We start from the raw sequence: 21,055 nt of genomic DNA on the forward strand, positions 1-21,055 counted from the left end.
ATTACTCCATGGTTAAACCGACTAGAATAATTCAAATTAGTCAAGGTCAGGGTGTTCGTTCATAAACTTATACAGTTATACCGCGACTATGAATAAATCTATATTCATGTACTTGTTCAGTTTCGGAACACAGAACTCCGCTGTTCAATCCCTAAAGCGTGGTTCCCACTAGAACGTAACGCAAGGACGTAAACGCAACGCAAGCGTTTTAACCAATGACAAGCGAAGTTATAGACAGTTAGCAATCACAAGCGAATAAGCCATCGCTTGTGATTGGTCAATTCACATGCGTTGCGTTACGTCCTTGCGTTGCGTCGCTAGTGGGAACCACGCTTTATATTTAACCAAACGGCATCGTCTTCCGTCTTTACAGCTTCCCACTTGACAACTCAATGACCTAGCGCAACAGAAGTACACCAATCTAAGCGCAGCGTTAAGCGTGGTTCCCACTAGCGAAGCGACGCAACACCAGGACGTAACGCAACGCAAGTGAATTGACCAATCACAAGCGATGGCTTATCCGCTAACTGTCTATAACTTCGTTTACGTCCTTGCGTTACATTCTAGTGGGAACCAAGCTTAAGTGATTTGACCAATGATAAGCGATGGATTATTCGAACTGCCGCTTGTCATTGGTCAATTCGCTTGCGTTGAATGCGTCTTACGTCCTTGCGCTGCGTCGTAGTGGAAACCAAGCTACAGTAGTAAGCGATGGATTATATTCGAACTGTCGCTTTTAAAGCGTGGTTCCCACTAGCGACGCAACGCAAGGACGTAACGCAACGCAAGTGAATTGACCAATCACAAGCGATGGCTTATTCGCTTGCGATTGCTAACTGTCTATAACTTCGCTTGTCATTGGTTAAAACGCTTGCGTTGCGTTTACGTCCTTGCGCTGCGTCCTAGTGGGAACCAAGCTCCAGTAATCAGCGATACGATGGATTATTCGAACTGTCGCTTGTCAGTCAACTCGCTTGCGTTTCGTCTACGTCTTTGCGTCTCTACAGCGTGGTTCCCACTAGCGACGCAACACAAGGACGTAACGCAACGCAAGTGAATTGACCAATCACAAGCGATGGCTTATTCGCTTGCGATTGCTAACTGTCTATAACTTCGCTTGTCATTGGTTAAAACGCTTGCGTTGCGTTTACGTCCTTGCGTTACGTTCTAGTGGGAATCAAGCTTAATGTGAACCAAGCTTAAGCGACGGATCGTTGAGTGGGAACCAAATTTTAGGGATAGAGTATCGAACAAGTCACCTTCGTTAAATGAATATAGCTGATGATGTAATAAATATTGTAGGAATTCACTAAAACGTTTTCCAATTTCTGAGGGTTTATTCTTTTAAATTACGCAACAGGACAATCATTTCAATCTCAAAATCATTTTGCTTATAGCTGGAAAAAACAAACACAAACAAATAGGCCTATGGATATATAAACAGATTGATATATACATTACTGACGCTCACGTCTGCCTGGCCATCTGCCAGTTATCATACAAGCCTAGCAAGATATAGCATGGACCTATTTAATTATAGGTCCATGGATATAGTATTAATTGATACAAAAATCGTTGCGTGCCAAAAGCCGTGGGGTGGTGCGCCAACGAATTATACCCACATATTAAGCATGGAGGTAAAACAAATTATTTTTTACCTCCATGTATCATTTATATTTCATATACTATGTACCAAATGGTATATTTCTATCATTTTTAATAACTTAAACACGAGCCATATTGACTAGGTTTAGTTTAAATTTCTGAAACCCTTAAAAATCTTAAGTGAGGTAGGGATAGTCAGTACATCATTACACAACATCATAATGTTCACACCTCAGCGATTTATAAATGTATCATTCACATTCTGCAAACCTTCTGATGAGATATGACGTCATCTAATTCTAATCAATAAATCACAATCATAAATACAGTACAATATACATTTGTTTTAAATCATTATAAACCAGTTTTTACATTGTTATTTGTAAAGGACCATGTCAAAATTATTGTACTGCAGTAACTGCAGTCAAGGCCGTAGCGAGAGGTTAAACACAGGCGAGGCAAAGATGCTTTCAATATATTATTAATATAAAATATGACAATCTGTGCTAGGGAATTGGGTGGGTGATGAAAATCATGCTATGGCCCTGGCAGTAATTACATTTAATGTACTCTTCAATCTGTTTTTGTAATACAGTATTTTCTTTATTATTTTAATTCCATGCAATTTGGAAAATAAATTGGAGTTGAAGAAATTAATTATTTAGCAAGCTATGTAATCATACACATTTATTACAGTGAATGACTCAAACATTTAAATAAAATCATACATTACTGCAGTAAAAGCATGTACTCCATGCATTAGCTGCAGTAGAATAATTTGACATGATCCCTAACATTAATTCCTTATCTTATAGAACTGAACTAAAGCTATCATTATTATCCACACTGTACTATTAGGTCAAAGTACAAAAAAAGACTTTGGTAATTGTCCATAAGACTTCCTCTACAAATGTGTAATATATGTGTAACTCATGGTGTATATGATCAATGGACATTTCTTTCTCACCAAAATGAAACATCATAACAAACAATAAATATTAAATAAATTTGTCTTCACTATACCAAGTATTAATAAACTGGTAGTTCAAATGTGTGAAACATCTATTTCATTATCGCTGAAAACAAACACGCCGCTGTCTTGACATGTGCTGGAACTCGCGTCGGACTTTCCCGTATTAACAATCTCCATTTTTGTTTTGTCATTCATCTGTTCCGTGGTATCTATACTAGTTACCTCATCTTTACATATTTCATTATCTGTTACTGATGACTCATTCGCTTGTGTGCTAATCATGTCAGTTTCTAAAGATGTATTCTCTACAGTTGTGTTTTCTGTAGTATTTGATTCGGTAGTATGTGCCTTATCATTTGTTGTCAGCATTTCAACAGAGCTTTCCAAACTGTCCACATTTTCGATAATTTCAACAATGTCATTAATTTCAGAACCTTTAAGATTTGTTGATTCTCCAGCTATTTCCTCAGTCAAGATTTGTTGATAAATGATGAGAAGACGTTTTAGTAGATGTTGCATCCTCAATTTCAGTTGGAAAAACAGTAGTAGTAGTATCTAAACATACACTTTGTATATTAGCATCAGGCCCATCTTGTTCATTGCTAAATGTTTCTATATGATTCTGGAAAGTTTCAATAGGTTGGATATTTAAACAATTTTGAACGGTTGTTTGCTCTGGAACAATTTGTTTGCTTTCCGTAAAATCTAGTTTTGTAATATTGCATTTGGAAATCTGCTCATTTGGTTCATATTTAACACCTGTATGTAAATTGTCATCATCAATAGCAGAAATCACTTCAGTATTCATATTTTCAGTAAAAATAGAACCTTTGTCAGGGTTATTATTTTGGAATAGCAATTCTGGAGTACCACTTGCATCTTTTGCTGTGTAAACCGCAGATTGATCACATTGTATATCATCAACATTTGAATGATTGATTAAATCACTTGACAAGTTATTTTTCAACATAAACTCTGAATTAATGTCTGTAACTTTTTCTGTCATCTCTCCTATATTGTGACTCATTTTGTCCGCAATAATATCCAGCACCTGCTCTACATCTTTTGGTAACAACTTGGAGAGGAATGCTTCTTCTTGGATGTCTGAAAAGTGCTGAAGATCTAATGAAGTCTTCATGTCTTGACATTGTCTCTGTGAAAGAATATCATTATTAATTGAAACAGGAAAAAGTTGATCTTCAGAATTTGAGATAGTGGCAAGACCTGGTTGTATGTTTCCAGCAGAAGTCCAGTCTATCTGTTCTTGCGAAGCAGTGTTTTCAAAGTCTGATAGTCCATCTAAGATTGCAGAATCTTGAATAGATAAGTCTACATTTAGAAGATTATCTTCAACTTTTCCTTCATTATTATCATGTTCATCCATAGAGACCATGTCAGCAAGGAAGTCCACAAGATCCAAATTACTTCCGTTCATTGCATCTTTATCAACGTCGCTCGGAATACTGCATCCAATTTCAAGCAAAGCTTTTACAACATCATCAAAATCACTTTCATCTGCTGAAATATCTTCTGATTTTAAAGTTGGCGCCCCTTTCTTTGGAGAATAATTAATACGTGGTAATTTAAGTGGCGACAATCTATGTTCTTTGATAGGAGATTTCTTGAGTTTTTCTGTTGAAATGTTTATTTCTTCTTTTATCTGGATATTTTCTTTTTTTTCAACATCTTTTTCTAAAGAAGGAGCCATCCTTGGACCAATAACATAATCATGGTCAAGTGGTGCAGCATAAACAGGGCCTTTCTTTTTCTTAGAAATGACTTTAGGAAGTCCTAGGTAGCAATGATCTAATGCGACAACCTGCGGAATTGATAAAGTTTTCCTCTTTCGATGTCTTTTCCTTTCTTTCATTTGCAGAAATTTTTTTTCCAGAAATTTTCCATTTTTCATGAGTTTTTTCTTGACGGCCGAGCACTTTGAGCGACTTGTTTTATCAAGACGATGTTTTAACTTGTCTATAGTTGATATTATGGTGTCAACATGAAAAAGATCCCATTTGTGTCCACTGTTTATCCTCTGCCTCAAATTGGATGGTCTTACTCTTTCCTTTACTGGAGATGAAACTTGATGATAGTCAAACTCATCTGAATCTGATTCAGTATCTTCATCTGTGGAATGCCAACTTCTTTTATTTGAGTTTATCATCATCTTCTCTAATTTATTGTTTATATTTACTTTTGGTTTAGTAGATGTAGCAACTTTCTTACTATTGATAACTTTGCTAACGTGAAGAACTTTATCGACATCCTCTTCAAAATCTGGGAATTCTTTTGGTTTACTGACACGAGATGTTCTTCTGGGTCTCTTTGAGTCTGTCTCTGACATTTCCTTGTGTTGATTTGTGCATTTTTTATTTGATTTTGGTTGAACTACAGAACGTGGAATTGCAATCATATCCTCATATATTCTCTTTTTCCGAATTCGTTTTCCAGGTATTTCAGAATTAGGCACACTTTCTTTCTCTTTGACAAATTTAATCTCAAGATCCTCTCGTTTACAAGGAGGTGGTGGTGGTATTCGTGACATCTTTGGAAATACTTGTCGAATCGGTTTCATGGGTAGTTTGTGGGCATGTTTTCGTTTTTTTGATTTTTTGTGCTTCTTTTTCTTTTTCACCTTAGGATAGATAACATCATCATCGCATTCAACGCGTTTTCTTTTTTTCTTTCGAAGCTTCTTGTGAAACTTCCTTTGGTGTTTGTCAGGAAATGTCTCAAGCATATCTAACATCAGTGAAGAGTTGTTTCCACTGTCTATCTCTTCAGATATAACTTTGTTTCTAGGACAATGTTTGATCCAATGAAGCGCCATCGTTCCCGGATTTCGAACAGCTGTATCACACTGTGGACATGCAATCAAATTAGTCTTCAACATGTTCTTGTCTTGATGGCTTGTTAAAAAATGTGATGTTAAATCTCTCTGGTTGGAAAATTTATAACCACAGTTAAATGGACAGTCATGATAATCTTCTGAACATAAATTGCAAAACAAATTTGTGGAATTACTAAATTCAGTTCCACACATACCACAAAATTTGCCATGTAAGTCTGTATCATCAGCTATCTCATGGTGAATTGTCTTATAGTTAATAATGCTATTATCATTGTTTTGGGATTTAATTGGCAAATGTTTCTGATTAAGATGACTTTTGAAAGCTGCAGCCGTGGAAAAGACTTGAATGCAAGAATGACATTTGTATAATCCTTTAAAATGCCCTTCTAAGTGTGCCTTCATTTCAACTCCACATCGTAAATTACAGATTGGACAATCGTAAAAAAGTGCAATCCTTCTGCGGCAGTTGCTCATGCAATGCAGTAAATAGTCAGTAAGATACTGAAAAGTTTCAAAACAGTATTGACAATCGAATTCATTTTTGGGATTATGTTCTTCCATGTGAATGTTCAACTGGAAGATACTAGCAACAAAGCAATCTTTGCGACACAAGTGACATTTCCAATATGCATTCTTCCAACGATTAAATGGCTGATGGACATCTTCTGTATGCTTTTTGATGTTGTTGAGAAAATGGAATATTCTCGGACAATGATTGCATTGATAAAATTTCTTTGAAAAGTGCTCTTCTCGGTGCATTTGTAACGATTTCATTCCTAAAAATAACCGGCTACATTTGCATTCATAAATCTGCTCGTGGTTGGAATCAAAATGCACCAACAAATGTTGTTCAAAGTTTTCCATTTTGTTAAACATCATTCCACACCACGAACATCGATTCCATTTAAAATCCTCATGAGAATCTTGATGACATTCATATGCTTTCATAGAAGAAAAAGTTAATGGACATTTTGTGCAGTTGATCTGTGGTAATTTCTTGGAAGATAGATGAATGATTGCATGACTTTTGAAATCCTCAAAACACAAGAAAATTTCTGAACATCTGCGGCAAACATACATTAGTAAAGTGTTACAAGCACACTGTTTATTTCCCAGCATTTTAACATGTTTGCTTTTGGAATATGATACATGATGTGTCTTTGTATGATTTTCACTTTCATCATCTCTCGCTGTTGTTTTAGAACAATCCATGTCGGTTTGGCACTCATTACTTTTAACATTTTCAGCTTTCTCCACAGGTTTTTCACTTGTGTTGATTTTGGTACAATCCATGCCTGTATTTTGATCGCGTTCAACATCGTCAACTTTCTCTACAAGTATTTCACTTGTGTTGACTTTGATACAATCCATATCTGTTTTGGACTGACCACTTTTAACATTTCCAACCTTTTCCACAGGTTTGTCACTTATGTTGACTTTGGAATCCATGTCTGTATTTTGGCACTTATCACTTTCAACATTGTCAACTTTCTCCACAAGTTTTTCACTTGTGTTGACTTTGGAATCCATGTCTGTCTGGGATCGATCACTTTGAACATTGCCAACTTTCTCCACAGGTATGTCACTTGTGTTGACTTCAGTACAATCCATGTCTGTGTTTTGGCTTTGATCTCTTTGAACATTGCCAACTTTCTCCACAATTTTTTCACTTGTGTTGACTTTGGAATCCATGTCTGTCTGGGATCGATCACTGTCAACATTGCCAACTTTCTCCACAAGTATGTCACTCGTGTTGACTTCGGTACAATCAATGTCTGTCTGGCATCGATCACTTTGAACATTGCCAACTTTATCAACAAGTTTTTCACTTGCGTTGGTACAATCCATGTCTGTTATACGATGTTGATTACTTTCAACATTGTCTTTTTCAGGTGTATTGTGAAAATCTTTTCCTACAACATGTTGTTGTATTACTTCTTGCATGATCAGACTAGGATCACACTTAATAGCTTCATTATCGTTATTTGGAGATGTGAGTTCATCTTCGTTCTTAATTGCTCCTACCTCATCATGTTGTTTGCCGTTTTGAAGGATTTTTCCCAGAGATGTCTTTTCATCCGACACGTCATCGTCCGTTTTAGAATTAACAATTGAACTATTGAGTTGCTCAGGCAAGTGATCGTGAATGTTCTTTCTTTTAGGGTTAATTCCATTGTATATTCTTGATGTAAGCGAAGACACTTTGGGATGGCGTTTGCATTTCTGTTCATATTTGTGCACGCCGACATCCTCAAACCTACAGAATTTACGATTCCAAATCTTGTGGTACTCTAAATGAAGAGAACCATTACGAGGTATTCTAGTATTTGGTATAAATTCAGTTCTATCTTGGAGATTGTTGGAACTTTTATACACATTATCTCTGCAACATGGTGTTGCTTTACTGATTGATGATGACGTGGAAATATGTTGTGCAATGGAGGAGATTACTTGGGACATGCAAGTTGGTACAACATCAGTTTCTAATTGAGTTGACCTGTTTGTATTGATAGGTTTGTCAATAGATTTTGCATCACATTGTTTTTGTGTTGCGTCTTCTGATCCAGAAATATCATTCTCTTTTGACGGTTCTCCTTTTGGCGAACTGCCTGATGACCCCGAACCTTCATCTGGTTCTTCATCCTGAGTGCTTTCATATTTTGTATTTTTTTCTTCATTATCAACTTTATTAAGAACCCGTTCGCAAATTGATGACAATTTATCTGGTTGGTATAAAGTACTTCCTTCATCGTCGTTTATGACTGTGTTTACATCTTTAACTATTAAAGGAACAGTAGATGAAATTGGTAAGTTTGACTTGATAACATCTGTACTTTGGGACGCAGTGGTAAGACTAGAGACTGTTGAAACCTTGGCTGGTGTTGTATTCGAACTCGCTGCTTCTGAAATAACCATGACATAGGGAAAAGGGCCAGTCACTGGTACCATCAACTGGCTTGGTTTTGTCTGTATTTGTGGCACTTGAGGTTGAATAACAACACTAGAGGATGTAGTCTGATTGGTGGCTACATTACCAATTATTGGTTTTGGTATTCCTATTTGAAGTTTTGGTGGCATGGTAGTTGAGGGCGAGTTCTTGACAATATAGTGTGTGGTCCGATTTGTGGCAGTATTACTGATAATTGGTTTTGGCATTTGTATTTGCAGTTTTGGTTGCATTGTAGTTAATTGTGAGTTCTTAACCACATAGCGTGTCTTGTTTTGAGAACTTTGTGGAATAAGTATAATGTTGGAATTGGAAAGTTTTAAACCAACAATATTGCCTTTCTGTTGAGTCTGTACTTGTCCTTTGCTTAAAATTGGTCTGAATGGGCCGACAAGTCCAGGTGGCGCTGTGGCCACTTGTCTTTGTTTCACCTGAACGGTGATTCTCGGTTTTAACGTTGGCATGGTAGTAGTTGCTGGTGGGTTTGTACCACTTGTTAATACTGGCAAGTTAACAACAATTGATTTGTTTTGCATGCTAGGCCCATGCTTCAGTGGTGGTGGCAGGGGATTCATTTGGGAAGTCGTAACTGTTACAACTTCTGGCTTTTTACTAGTTAAAATTTCCTTTTTAATTTCTTCTTCACATTGAGCAATAATTGTAGGGAGTTCTTTTTCGAGTGCTTCCAAAAAGTTTTCAACAAACTTATTCCAGAATGTTCCTTTTTTAGATGTTTTTAAAAGATCATTAACCACAATCCTAATTGCATTCGAGTAAGCATTAACATCATTAACTTTTTCCCACTTAGCAAGAATTGTTGCTAGCTCATGAACATGCTTCTCTGCATCAGTTAAGTCAGCCATGTCTTGTTCTTGAGTACCGGTCTTATCACGATTATGTACAACTGGTGTGCATAAGAGTAACTTCCGGAGGGCTCTTCCAAAAGGAAATAACAACCACGGCCGAAACTCATTATAAAAGCTAAAAACAGGTATTCGCTTCAAAGGAGCAATTACTGAAGCAGTAGATCCAGGATAAAAATCTGCAATTCCTGAAAATATATCAGACTTCTGCATCGGTGGAAAGTGATCCTGGTATTTTTGATAAAATAAATACTGGGGAGTTATTTTTGGTTGGTACACGAGTGATGGCAGATCATATTCTATTTGACCTTTTACGGCCGAGGTGAGCATTTTGAATGAACTGATTTCGGAATCACCTTCAACATCCTCCTTGTTCTCATTATTTTCTATCAGTGACCATTTCTTAAAATCAGTTGCGTCGAAAGCCACAACATACTGAATGTCATCCGAGTTTAAATCAGAGGCATGTTTCAACTGCTTCACCAAGAGACCAGTTGTTGCGTCCAAAATGGTCTCAAGCTTTTTGTCATCACCGTCTTTACCATTACCTCTTTTTGCAATTGTTGTAACTACAGCTACACTATCACGCTGCTTTAACGAAACTCCAGTTTCAGAATTTAAAATGTTGCCATCTACAATGTTATTAAAATTATTTTGTTCACTGTCATTTTCTATTTTTTTATGGTATTGATGATCCTCATTTATCCCCGACATGTGCTCAACACTACCAACTGGTTTGGGAATGTCGTTCTCCAACTTGTCTTTCATAATTTGCTTTTGGTCTACACTTTCTGTTTTATCCTCTTCTTTTGAGTTAGTCATTGTGTTGTCATCTTTAAGAATGTTCTGTGAATTGTCATCAATGATCATCGCACATTCGCTATCAGTTTCCATTCTTTCTGATCTTGGTGGAGGAGTAGTCGGTGTAGTACTCTCTTGATTGACTTCACTGATCTGGGCAGTTTGTTGCGAGTCACAACCGGAATTGTTCTTATCTTCCGTTTTTATCTTATCTGTTGATATTTTGTCATCACATTTGATGGCAGGTGATTTAGAAATCGTATCTGTAGTCGACATCTCCGTTTCTGGTGGTACAGTAACCATATCTTCACTTACTTCTTTCTCTTCCTCAATTATTTGGCTGCTTTGTTCTCCTGATGGTTCTTGATTTGAAGTTATTTTTGTTTTTGATGTGTTATTTTCTACTTCTTGTTCCTTCGAAACTGGTTGGTTACATTGAACTGTTTCTTGCTTTGAAGTTGGAATTTGTGTTTCTGATGTACTGTTATCTTCTACTTCTTGTTCCTTTGAAACTGGTTGGTTAAATTGAACTCTTTCCTGATCTGAATCTAGTAGTTTTGTTTCTGACATGCTATCTTCTAATTCTGGTTTCTTTGAAACAGTTTGGTTACATTGAACTGTTTCTTCCTTTGAAGTTGGAATTTGTGTTTCTGATGTACTGTTATCTTCTATTTCTTGTTCCTTCGAAACAGGTTGGTTGCATTGAACTCTTTCTTCCTTTGAAGTTGGAATTTGTGTTTCTGATGTACTGTTATCTTCTATTTCTTGTTCCTTCGAAACAGGTTGGTTGCATTGAACTCTTTCTTCCTTTGAATTTGGTAGTTTTGTTTCTGATTTCTTTGAAACTGGTTGGTTGCCTTGAACAGTTTCTTGATTTGAGGTTGGTGTTTGGGTTATATGTGTCACGTCTTCTGAAATGATAAAACAAAACAAATCATTGTACTTTTTTTGTGATATAAACGTGCTGAATTTGTGCAGGCCCAGCACTCGGTCTACACTATCAAACTAGTTTGACAAAAAAAGTGTGATGTGCCCAAATATGGTAGTTATATGCTGAAATATGGTAGTGATATGACATCATGGCCATATATTGGCACATTTTTTTGTCACATAAAGTTTGATAGTGTTGCCAGAGCTCCAAGAAAAACTTTATGGAAACTTATCAATTTTGTAACTATACGTTCTTGGTGCTCAAGTGGTTATATATAATAGAAATAATACCTGTTTCGAATTTTCTTTTTCGTTTCCTTTTCTTTGGTGGTTCTATTTTGAAGTGCACATATACTGTCTGCATGCCATTCGTATCGACCTCTGACTTATGTGAATAGATTTTACGCTTTACAGTTGGTTTTGAAGAGTAATTGGAACTAGCTACAGGGCTATCTGTGATAACAGTTTCATTAACATAAGGTGCGTTGTGCTGGTAAATTTCTTTTGGTGTTTTGATTGCTTTGAGGGCATCGTGCATTAACGAAGTCTGTCGGGTGTGGTGTGGACTGACAGTTATTATAGCTGGTCTTTTAGTTGGCGTGGAAATAACTGTACTTGCAGATGTAGACAATACAGCGGTAGATATTGTGGTAAATGTTGTGGGGAGAAGTTTTGGTGTTGGTAACGAGACAGCTGGGGGTGAAGTGTTGGTTACTTTTTGTGCCTTTACTTTGCACAATATCCCATGATTTTTTAAGTACTGTAGGGCATTTTGCTTTACATCTGTACCTGGAATACCTGAAATCAAAAAGAAAAACACTGTTATATAGTTGACTCTGCCTAATGGGACTGGCATACAAAGACAAGTTACATACTTTTCATTGACTCTTTTGATAATTTGTCTTACTTCTTATTGTGTGTATTTGACATGAAATTTATGTGACAACAAAATGTGATGTGCTCATATATGGACACGATGTCATATCACTATCACACTTTTTTGTCAAACTAGATAGTTTAGACAAAGCTTTAGATTCAGATAATTCATAAAAATGCGATGCAGTTAAACGACTTTTGATGATTGACTGTTTTGTATTAAAGTGTATATTGTTTAAAAGTACAGTACAGAAAGAAATTACTGCTTCGTATCTACGCATAGGCTTTCGTAGGTAGATCGTAGGTAGAACGTAGGTCATTGTTCTCTCCTACGATGTATTGTTTGTAGCCTACGATGTATTGTTCGTAGCCTACGATGTATTGTTTGTACTTGTAGCCTACAATGTATTGTTCTCTCCTACGCTGTATTGTTCGTAGCCTACGATGTATTGTTCGTAGCCTACGATGTATTGTTCGTAGCCTACGATGTATTGTTTGTAGCCTACGATGTATTGTTCGTAGCCTACGATGCATTGTTCTTAGCCTACGATGTATTGTTCGTAGCCTACTACGATGTATTGTTATGAAATCTAGGCTACGCCTCGATCGTAGGGTGGTTCGTAGAAGCACGGACAATGCAAACAAACAATGTATTGTTTGCTAATTAAAATCCTACCTAAAGATAGTAGGTCAATTTTTGTAGCCGCCCTACGCATCGGTTATCCTAATTTGGACGGAAATCCGCCGACGAAACGACATCGGGCCGGTGGACCTCAGCTCACACGTAGAGAGAGTCGGCGGCCTACAAGTAACACTATAAATTATTTATTCCTACCTTGTTGGGTTAGCGAATTATAAAAACAACGACACCTACTAGGCTAGGACACCAACAAAATATATGCAAAATAAATATATATTCCATATTAAGATTTAACATACATATAGGCCTTTTAAAATGATTACGACATGTATAAAGAAAAAGGCCCGACCAGAATTTGGAGGGGAAAAAACATGTGAGCTGAGCAGTTTAGAGAGAGTATTATGTTTCATGTCATGTGACAGAAAATCCAGGTACACGATCTTAATTACTGTTTTATCGTCGTCAGACGGTAGCCACCCTCTCATGCGATGCTCGTACTGAGTAAAAAAAAACATGTGAGAGATTGCGGTAAGCAGAGAGTATCGCGTTTCATGCCATGTGACCAAAAAAACTAGGTCTGTAATGTATTCATTACGGTCTTCTGTCGGCAGTCTTTTTGAGCGACCGATTGAACGTCCTGATGCTATATTTAGAATGAATTGTTTACGATCTTTTTTTCTCGCCATCGTTTCTGGATGGGACTGGACGTTCGCTATATTAGTTGACCTGTTCGTTTGCGGTTCACCTGTGTTGGATCGTGTCTCTCTCTACGTTATACATCGTGGGAAATTTATATTTATATTCACTGTTGAGTAGGTAAACATGCACGAAGGAAAATATTAAGATTAAAAAATATTATTTATTTTTTATTAATTTACAACTTTGTCCTCCGCCAGTTAAATTTAACACATTAATTTCACACCTTCACTAAGAACATCGTAGGGTTGTTTATTTAGGTTACGAACTCCCTACGAAGTTCAGAACGTAGCTCATTGAAAGTTGTTTATTGAGGTTACGAAGCCAAACAATGGAACCTACGAAGCCAACAACGTAGCCTACGTTCTACTTCGTAGGTAAAGTTGCAGTATTTTCTTTCTGTACTGTAAAGACACTACAGTATTTTGCATAAATAGCACCAAATTAAAATTGAAACTTCTAAGAGCTACTAAGAGATAAATCGTTATACTGATTTTAACCTTTGCTAACACAGCATATTCTACTTTGTTTTGCCGAAATTTATTTGAAACTAGAAAAAATATACTAACCATCATAGTCCGTTTCCACCTGTTTAAGGCTAATCTTTTTTTCTAATGCTATCAGTCTCATACCAATCTTCTTCAGTAGGTCACCGACCGTCTTAGATTCTGCTTTACTGGCAGCTAAAACAAGTTCAGATTCTAAAGTTTTCACTTCTGCCATAATTTGAGAATGTTGTGTAGTAGAATCAGTAGTTGTTGGCAGAATATTCTTTTGTGGAGATTTGACAACTAATTGACCTTGGACCTTTGGTTGTATCTTTGTGTTAACCAATACTGATGTTGCAGATTTAACAACTAATTGACCTTGGACCTTTGGTTGAACTACTGACGTTACAGTCTTTGAAATTGCTGAGAATCTTCCACACTGTCTTAACATCTCATTCAAAAGCCTTTGTTCATTTGGCTCCATCTGTTTTCTGACACTTTCAACCGCTTTCGATTCGGCTCGTTTAAAGGACTGCCTCCTTGATACTACACAAAAATTAAAGCAGACAAATGTTAACATTAAAATATTTTGAAACGGTTAAAAAAAAGGAACATTCTGGTATAAATTCCAAAAAGTGATTGTCAGTTGATTTTGGAATGAAATCCTATAGGTTCTTGAAACATGTTTTTAACAAATCTTTTTCTTTTAACTTGTTCCAAAAACACACAAAATGTTGTCAAAGTAATTAACAGATAACATCCAGCAAAGGCAAATAATCTGGGCCCAATAAGTTTTGGAAATTATGATGCAAAAGTCAGTTTAGCATTTAATTTCACCTCTTTTAAGTCATGAGCTATTTCAAAATCCTAGATCCATCACTATGCAAAATGCTACAACTGTAAATGACCTTACCAACCACCATCAATACTATTGTTCAGAAATATCCACAGTTTCTGTCTATTGTAAGTTTCATTAGCTTGAACTAAAAGAAATAAAATACCTGATTGTGAGTAGTTCTTTGTAAGGTTTTCTGCCATAAGCATTGCCTCAAAGAACAACAGTGTGATTCTATTCAGTGTCTTGTCCGCTCTCATCCACTCAAGGGATTTCAAGTAATACACAAACCGTTTGGTCAAACATAGCAGTGCTGATTGTTCTTTCTGACTAGCTTCTTCTTCTTGATCGCTTTCTATAGAAGATTCATCCGATAGCTCTTCTACTTTCATGTCTTTTATTATGGTAAACTGTTTCAACATTATATCAAGCTGTTGGGCATCTTTTTCCTCGAGGTAGTGAAGCTTGATGTGCTCAAGCGCCCTCATTTTGGATTCTTTCATGACGTTTCTTTCTGTTCCTGTAAAAAAAAACAATTAACAATGCAAGTAAATGGTGGAGTTGTGGTTTGGTGGTTATGATGCTTGGCTACCAATCCAAGGGTCCTGGGTTCAAGTCCCGTCACTCCCAAAGTAGCAAGACTTTATTTATGTAGAGCATCTTGTGTATATGTTTGTCTTGTGAAACAGGGTTGCCACCTCTAAAATGGATAGTTAATGAATTGGCTTATGTCTATTCCTTCAAAATATAAACAAACATTGAAAAACAAAGTACTATACCGTGTGTGTCTACAGTTATGACCATAGGTTGTTCGCCGGCTAGCGGTTTACGAAACATCTGAATCAGTTCATCCACTGTCTCTTTAGCCTCTCTCCATTCTTTAGATCTTAAACGTTTTTTCAGTCTTTTACCCAAACTTTCCATACTATTGTCAAAAAATTCTTCATATTCCTCCCCCGATTCATCAGAATCTGAGGAAGAGTCTGTATCATATTCCGATTCTTCATCCATCAGCTGTTGACACTGTAGCAGTCTGTTGTCCAAATCTTCATCACTTTCGATGTCGCTCGTTGAATGTTTCTTAGATCTTTTTCTTTTTTTCTGACTGTCTTCTTTTTTTCCTATTACTTTCACATTTTTTTTCACAGATTCTTTCCAAGCATCACTGGCAGTAGATGAATGATTATCTTTACTTTCCTCCGCTAGATCATCACTCTCTTTGCTTGGTGGCGTTACTTTCTGATCAGGTGTAGGATCAATTTTTTCCTTTTTATCTGGGGGATCACAACTCCCCTTGCTTGGCAGTGCTATTGTCTGTCCATTAACTGTGATTGATTTGATTGGGGATTCCTCTAATCTCGTGGGATTAGGATTAGAACGAGTGGGCATACCATCTGGAAAATGAAGTCCACATATCTTTGACGAGGTCGCAGGACAAAACCTTTTTTGCTCCTCGGGCATTGCGTTCCTAACGAGACGAAGCCATACTATCCGTTCAAGAGGAGAGCTAAACAACTTTGGAAATTGATACAAGTGAGGGCGCCACTTTTTATTATTAACAATAATAGTTGCATTTTTGTCTGAAAATGTACAATGTGGTATGATACAACACGTGCCATCAGTTTTATCAATGTTACAGCCTAATTTAATGTTATATTTACTTGTCCTAAACATAAGATCATCCGTTCCTGAAAGACAAAAAGATATATATAAACAATTTTGCAAAACAAAACATTGCATTACTTACACTACTGAAATATAAAGTGATAGGATATGTACAGGGTATTGGGACAACTCTACTGAGATTTGTGTTTCACACAAAAAATAATAATTTTATAGTAGTGTACATGTAACCTATAGCTTAGTAGTGTACATGTAACCTATAGCTTAGTAGTGTACATGTAACCTATAGCTTAGTAGTGTACATGTAACCTATAGCTTAGTAGTGTACATGTAACCTATAGCTTAGTAGTGTACATGTAACCTATAGCTTAGTAGTGTAAATGTAACCTATAGCTTAGTAGTGTACATGTAACCTATAGCTTAGTAGTGTACATGTAACCTATAGCTTAGTAGTGTACATGTAACCTATAGCTTAGAAGTGTACATGTAACCTATAGCTTAGAAGTGTACATGTAACCTATAGCTTAGTAGTGTACATGTAACCTATAGCTTAGTAGTGTACATGTAACCTATAGCTTAGTAGTGTACATGTAACGTATAGCTTAGTAGTGTACATGTAACCTATAGCTTAGTAGTGTACATGTAACCTATAGCTTAGTAGTGTACATGTAACCTATAGCTTAGTAGTGTACATGTAACCTATAGCTTAGTAGTGTACATGTAACCTATAGCTTAGTAGTGTACATGTAACCTATAGCTTAGTAGTGTACATGTAACCTATAGCTTAGTAGTGTACATGTAACCTATAGCTTAGTAGTGTACATGTAACCTATAGCTTAGTAGTGTACATGTAACCTATAGCTTAGTAGTGTACATGTAACCTATAGCTTAGTAGTGTACATGTAACCTATAGCTTAGTAGTGTACATGTAACCTATAGCTATAGTAGTGTACATGTAACCTATAGCTTAGTAGTGTACATGTAACCTATAGCTTAGTAGTGGTAACAGATTGGGTTTAAAATTGGGGGTTCACTTATGTAACTGACAGAGAGCTTCCTTTACTCAAAGTAGTGCACAAACAAAAGTTTAGTCATCATATTAATTTGTCAATTTCTTTAAGGCCAACTCAGACAGCATCATACAAGGCCCGACAAGTCGTCTCCATCGGGAGAAAATTAAACATATTTAAAGTCCTCCTGACGACCTAAAAACTACTAGTGATTTCCCCAAAAATGAAAGCATGATAGTAAATCAAGCTGTACTTACTACTGGGTTTATTTGGGTCTTGATTAGTCATTGCATGATAGTAAATCAAGCTGTACTTACTACTGGGTTTATTTGGGTCTTGATTAGTCATTGCATGATAGTAAATCAAGCTGTACTTACTACTGGGTTTATTTGGGTCTTGATCAGTCATTGCATGATAGTAAATCAAGCTGTACTTACTACTGGGTTTATTTGGGTCTTGATCAGTCATTGCATGATAGTAAATCAAGCTGTACTTACTACTGGGTTTATTTGGGTCTTGATCAGTCATTACATTACTGTCTATATGTAGAACTTTGACATGGAGTTCACAAATAAATGATGTATGATCCTCAATACCATTCACATCAATTTCTTCCATAAGGGCAGTCATCAATTTCCGTCCCACTAAATCATCAGCAATTTGAGATAGAGGATGATATTGTTCTCCAAGCCTGGTTGACATGGTCTTTCGACTATAAGCGTCACATGCATTATGACACTTCTTGACACAACACCACTTCTGCGCTTTGTATGGCACACCGGCATTCTCTTTTAATGTTTCTTCACCGAAAAGAGTTGGTATAAGATTTTCTGCAGTGGGTTCAGCAAAGTTGAAGTGTCGGCCGCAAATACTGACATCTTGGTCAAAGTTAACTTGCACTCTGGTATGCTTCTGTATTATGGGGATCCACTCTGGTCGCACACTGAACAGAAGAAACTTGGAGTATCTACATGTTGACGAGGCATGGTTACTACAACTTGAAATAATGCAATTCTCTGTATTAAAATCTGAAATATATAAATTGTAAATAAAAATCACAATATTGTAACACAGGGCCGTAGCCATCAGTATGGAGGTAAGGTTTCAACCTGACCACTTTTTAACAGTTAGGCCTTTGACAGGCCGATGGCTTCCCTTTTCTTGCAACCACCTCACCACTTTATTACACAACAAATAGGTTATGAAGAGCAGCTCAATGAGTATAGAGTTGCTAAACTGTTGGTAGTATACAATGCATGTTTAGCAGTTGAATGGTGAGAATATGTTCATGAATGACTGTTCTATTTCAATGAGGTATTATCAAGTTGACTAATACGAAGCTTTTGATTTGTGACAAACTATGTCATGTTATCTGTGCATGCGTAAATAATAGGACATGTGTCCTCGCTCCCCACACCTTGATACTACTGGGTTCAGGCAACAACACATCAAACGACATGACCTAGGTTGGTCATCGGTCGTCGCAAATCGACAGCTCCCTGTTATTGCTTTTGGAAACCCATCTAATGGTACCTTTTATATTTGTTAATAATTTCCGATAAGCAAGGTAACTTACAAACAACTTCATCAAAGAGAAAGGGTTTTCCATCATTTGTTTTAAGTGCATTCTCAGTCTTGTCACTATCATCAAGTGACTTTTTCTCTTGATCTTCTACATCCATGTTTTAGCAAATCTACTGTCTTCTCAAAATAATAGCACCTTTAACAACCCACGGTTCTTTTGAATGCCATCCACATGATTCACCTATTTGTAAAGATATAAGAGACATTTACATTTTTTATTTCATATGCATCCAACAGCGCTTTTATAATTTATCATGCTTATAAACAAAAGTCTCATTTGAGGCTTGGAGAGTGGAGTTGAAAAAATCAATTGAAGTGTTACAACCCTGACACCAGGTCAGGATTGAACCCTGGACCTTGGGAATTGAAGGAAAGTATGTTAACCACCAAGCTACACCTCCACAATAAACATAACAATGTAATGCTGCAAGAGAAAACTTTTAAAGAAAAATTGGATACAGCTGGCATGTATTATATAACCATTTAAATTCACTGCAATATTAATTCAATTGAAAAATGTCATTAAAATAATATTTATAATGTTAGTGGTTTTGCCTTGAACCAGAATTTTTATGTCCAGGAAGTCAGAATATTTTATTTTAATAATTTTAATACCTGTACCTACTTTAATTTAAATAAAATTCTTTACTTTTTTAGTACATTGCATCCAAACAATGGGGATGGGGAGCATGTGATAGGGTACCCCCAGCAGTCCAGTGGCAGTGAGAGTGAGTACTGTAGGCTGCTCTCACACTGCATGCAGCGAGTGTGTGGGACGGACATGCATGGCTGCAGTCGAAACAATGATGTGCATTGTCGAAGCTATTGAAATACTAACAAATATGCGGATGGTGGCCTAGAGTGCTAAATATGTTTTCCTGTTTATTTTAGCAAACTAATACATAAAATGGCTACCTAGATCGACCGCATGGACAAAAAAACAATACGTCATTCTAATTTGCATATCGCTAGCTTCCTATTTGTCATGCATCGACCCGCAAAAAAAGCGCGATCTGCTGCACATATCGCCGCGAAACGAAGAAAAAACGTTGTTCTCTCGGCCTTCGCGCTAAAAGCCGAAAACATTGAAATCAACAGTTTTATCAATAGTTCGATTGAGAATGAGGTTTATAATTTATTCTATAACATTTATCAATCAATGTTAAGTAGTAAATTATACAAAAATTCCATAGAATACTTACTTTCTGATCCGGTGTGAAACACAGGCTGGCCTAGCCTCTCTTCCGACCATTTTTTGAGCTCGAACATTGTTCATTCAACTCTGACCCAGGTCAGCTGAATGAGATTATATAAAAAGTTAGGCGGCAGCAAAAAATGAGGGCGGGATTACCATTTTTACTATGATGATATTGGCTCTGGTTAAAAAGTTAAAGTTGATAAAGTGTCTTTTTTTAACACTATTATTGTTTTTCTTTTGTTATTCACATCAAATAATTCTATTGGGATACACACAGCTCAATCAGCGTTTTAAACACGTACATGAGCATCAAATTGAAATTAAATTATAATTTAAATATATTTTTTATCATTCATTATAGCACTTCTATGAAGTCCTGAATAAAACACACACAATTTGATTGAAATAATATAACATAATTTATTTTTTACAAATGATCACTATACCATACCATACATAATGATCAACTTTGTTTGGCTCTTAAAATTGTTTTGTTATAACCTAACTCTACTATATGTTTCTTAACTTTTCTATTTTGATGAAATTTAAAATATTATTGTTAATAAACTATGGAGGAATAGTGACCTCTTGTGACCTTCTGTGCATGCACAAAATATTTTACTTGACGTCTGCATAGTATATTCACACACTGTATGACAAAGATCTCTATTCTGTTTCGATACACTTTTTAATTGCAGCTCAATTTAATCTTTTCTTGTTCAAGTAACAGTCAAAGTGTAAGGATAATATGTACGGGTCAAAACTAATATATACACCCATTTGCATTTTCAATTACTGTTATGAGATTAAGAATTTGCCTAGGTATGGGGGGGGGGGGGACTTTAAAAATAAACACAATAAAACTCTCCAAGTGTTGCAATATTGTTATGCAACATAATGTATTATTAGCAATATTGTTTTAAAGCTCTGTCTACAAACTAGTTTGACAAAATAAGTGTGATGTGCCCAAATATGGTAGTGATATTCCCAAATATGGTAGTGATATGACATCAGCATGTCCATATATGGGAACATCACATTTCTTTTGTTACATAAAGTTTGATATTGTAGACAAAGCTTAATACAAACATATCAAAAATAATATGAAACCCAAATAAATCACATACTCCTTAGC

The 21,055-nt window shown here is 36.3% G+C and overlaps 1 protein-coding gene across 1 annotated transcript; it reads right to left on the bottom strand.

The window, feature by feature from the left end:
• Nucleotides 1–1,328: 1,328 nt before the first annotated feature.
• On the bottom strand, nt 1,329–19,968 carry LOC140050380 (uncharacterized). Its single transcript, XM_072095543.1, has 8 exons — nt 19,925–19,968; nt 18,715–18,903; nt 17,396–18,166; nt 15,285–16,193; nt 14,672–15,025; nt 13,752–14,216; nt 11,262–11,768; nt 1,329–10,951 (listed from the first exon to the last, which is right to left on the bottom strand). The coding sequence occupies exons 2-8, from the start codon at nt 18,818–18,820 to the stop codon at nt 3,045–3,047; spliced, it is 11,019 nt and encodes a 3,672-aa protein (XP_071951644.1). The 5' UTR covers nt 18,821–18,903; nt 19,925–19,968; the 3' UTR covers nt 1,329–3,044.
• Between the last annotated feature and the right edge of the window lie 1,087 nt (nt 19,969–21,055).

This window comes from Antedon mediterranea, chromosome 5 (assembly GCF_964355755.1).
Source record: "Antedon mediterranea chromosome 5, ecAntMedi1.1, whole genome shotgun sequence".
NCBI classification, from domain to species: Eukaryota; Metazoa; Echinodermata; class Crinoidea; order Comatulida; family Antedonidae; genus Antedon; species Antedon mediterranea.

Bases quoted from the DNA above. Each gene is read 5' to 3' on its own strand.
- LOC140050380 (XM_072095543.1), bottom strand. From the start codon at position 18,820: ATGGATGTAGAAGATCAAGAGAAAAAGTCACTTGATGATAGTGACAAG. The intron at 11,769-13,751 runs GTTAGTATATTT...TTTTGATTTCAG, and splicing joins GGTGGAAACGGACTATGATG to GTATTCCAGGTACAGATGTA. The intron at 10,952-11,261 runs GTATTATTTCTA...TTATCATTTCAG, and splicing joins AAAAAGAAAATTCGAAACAG to AAGACGTGACACATATAACC.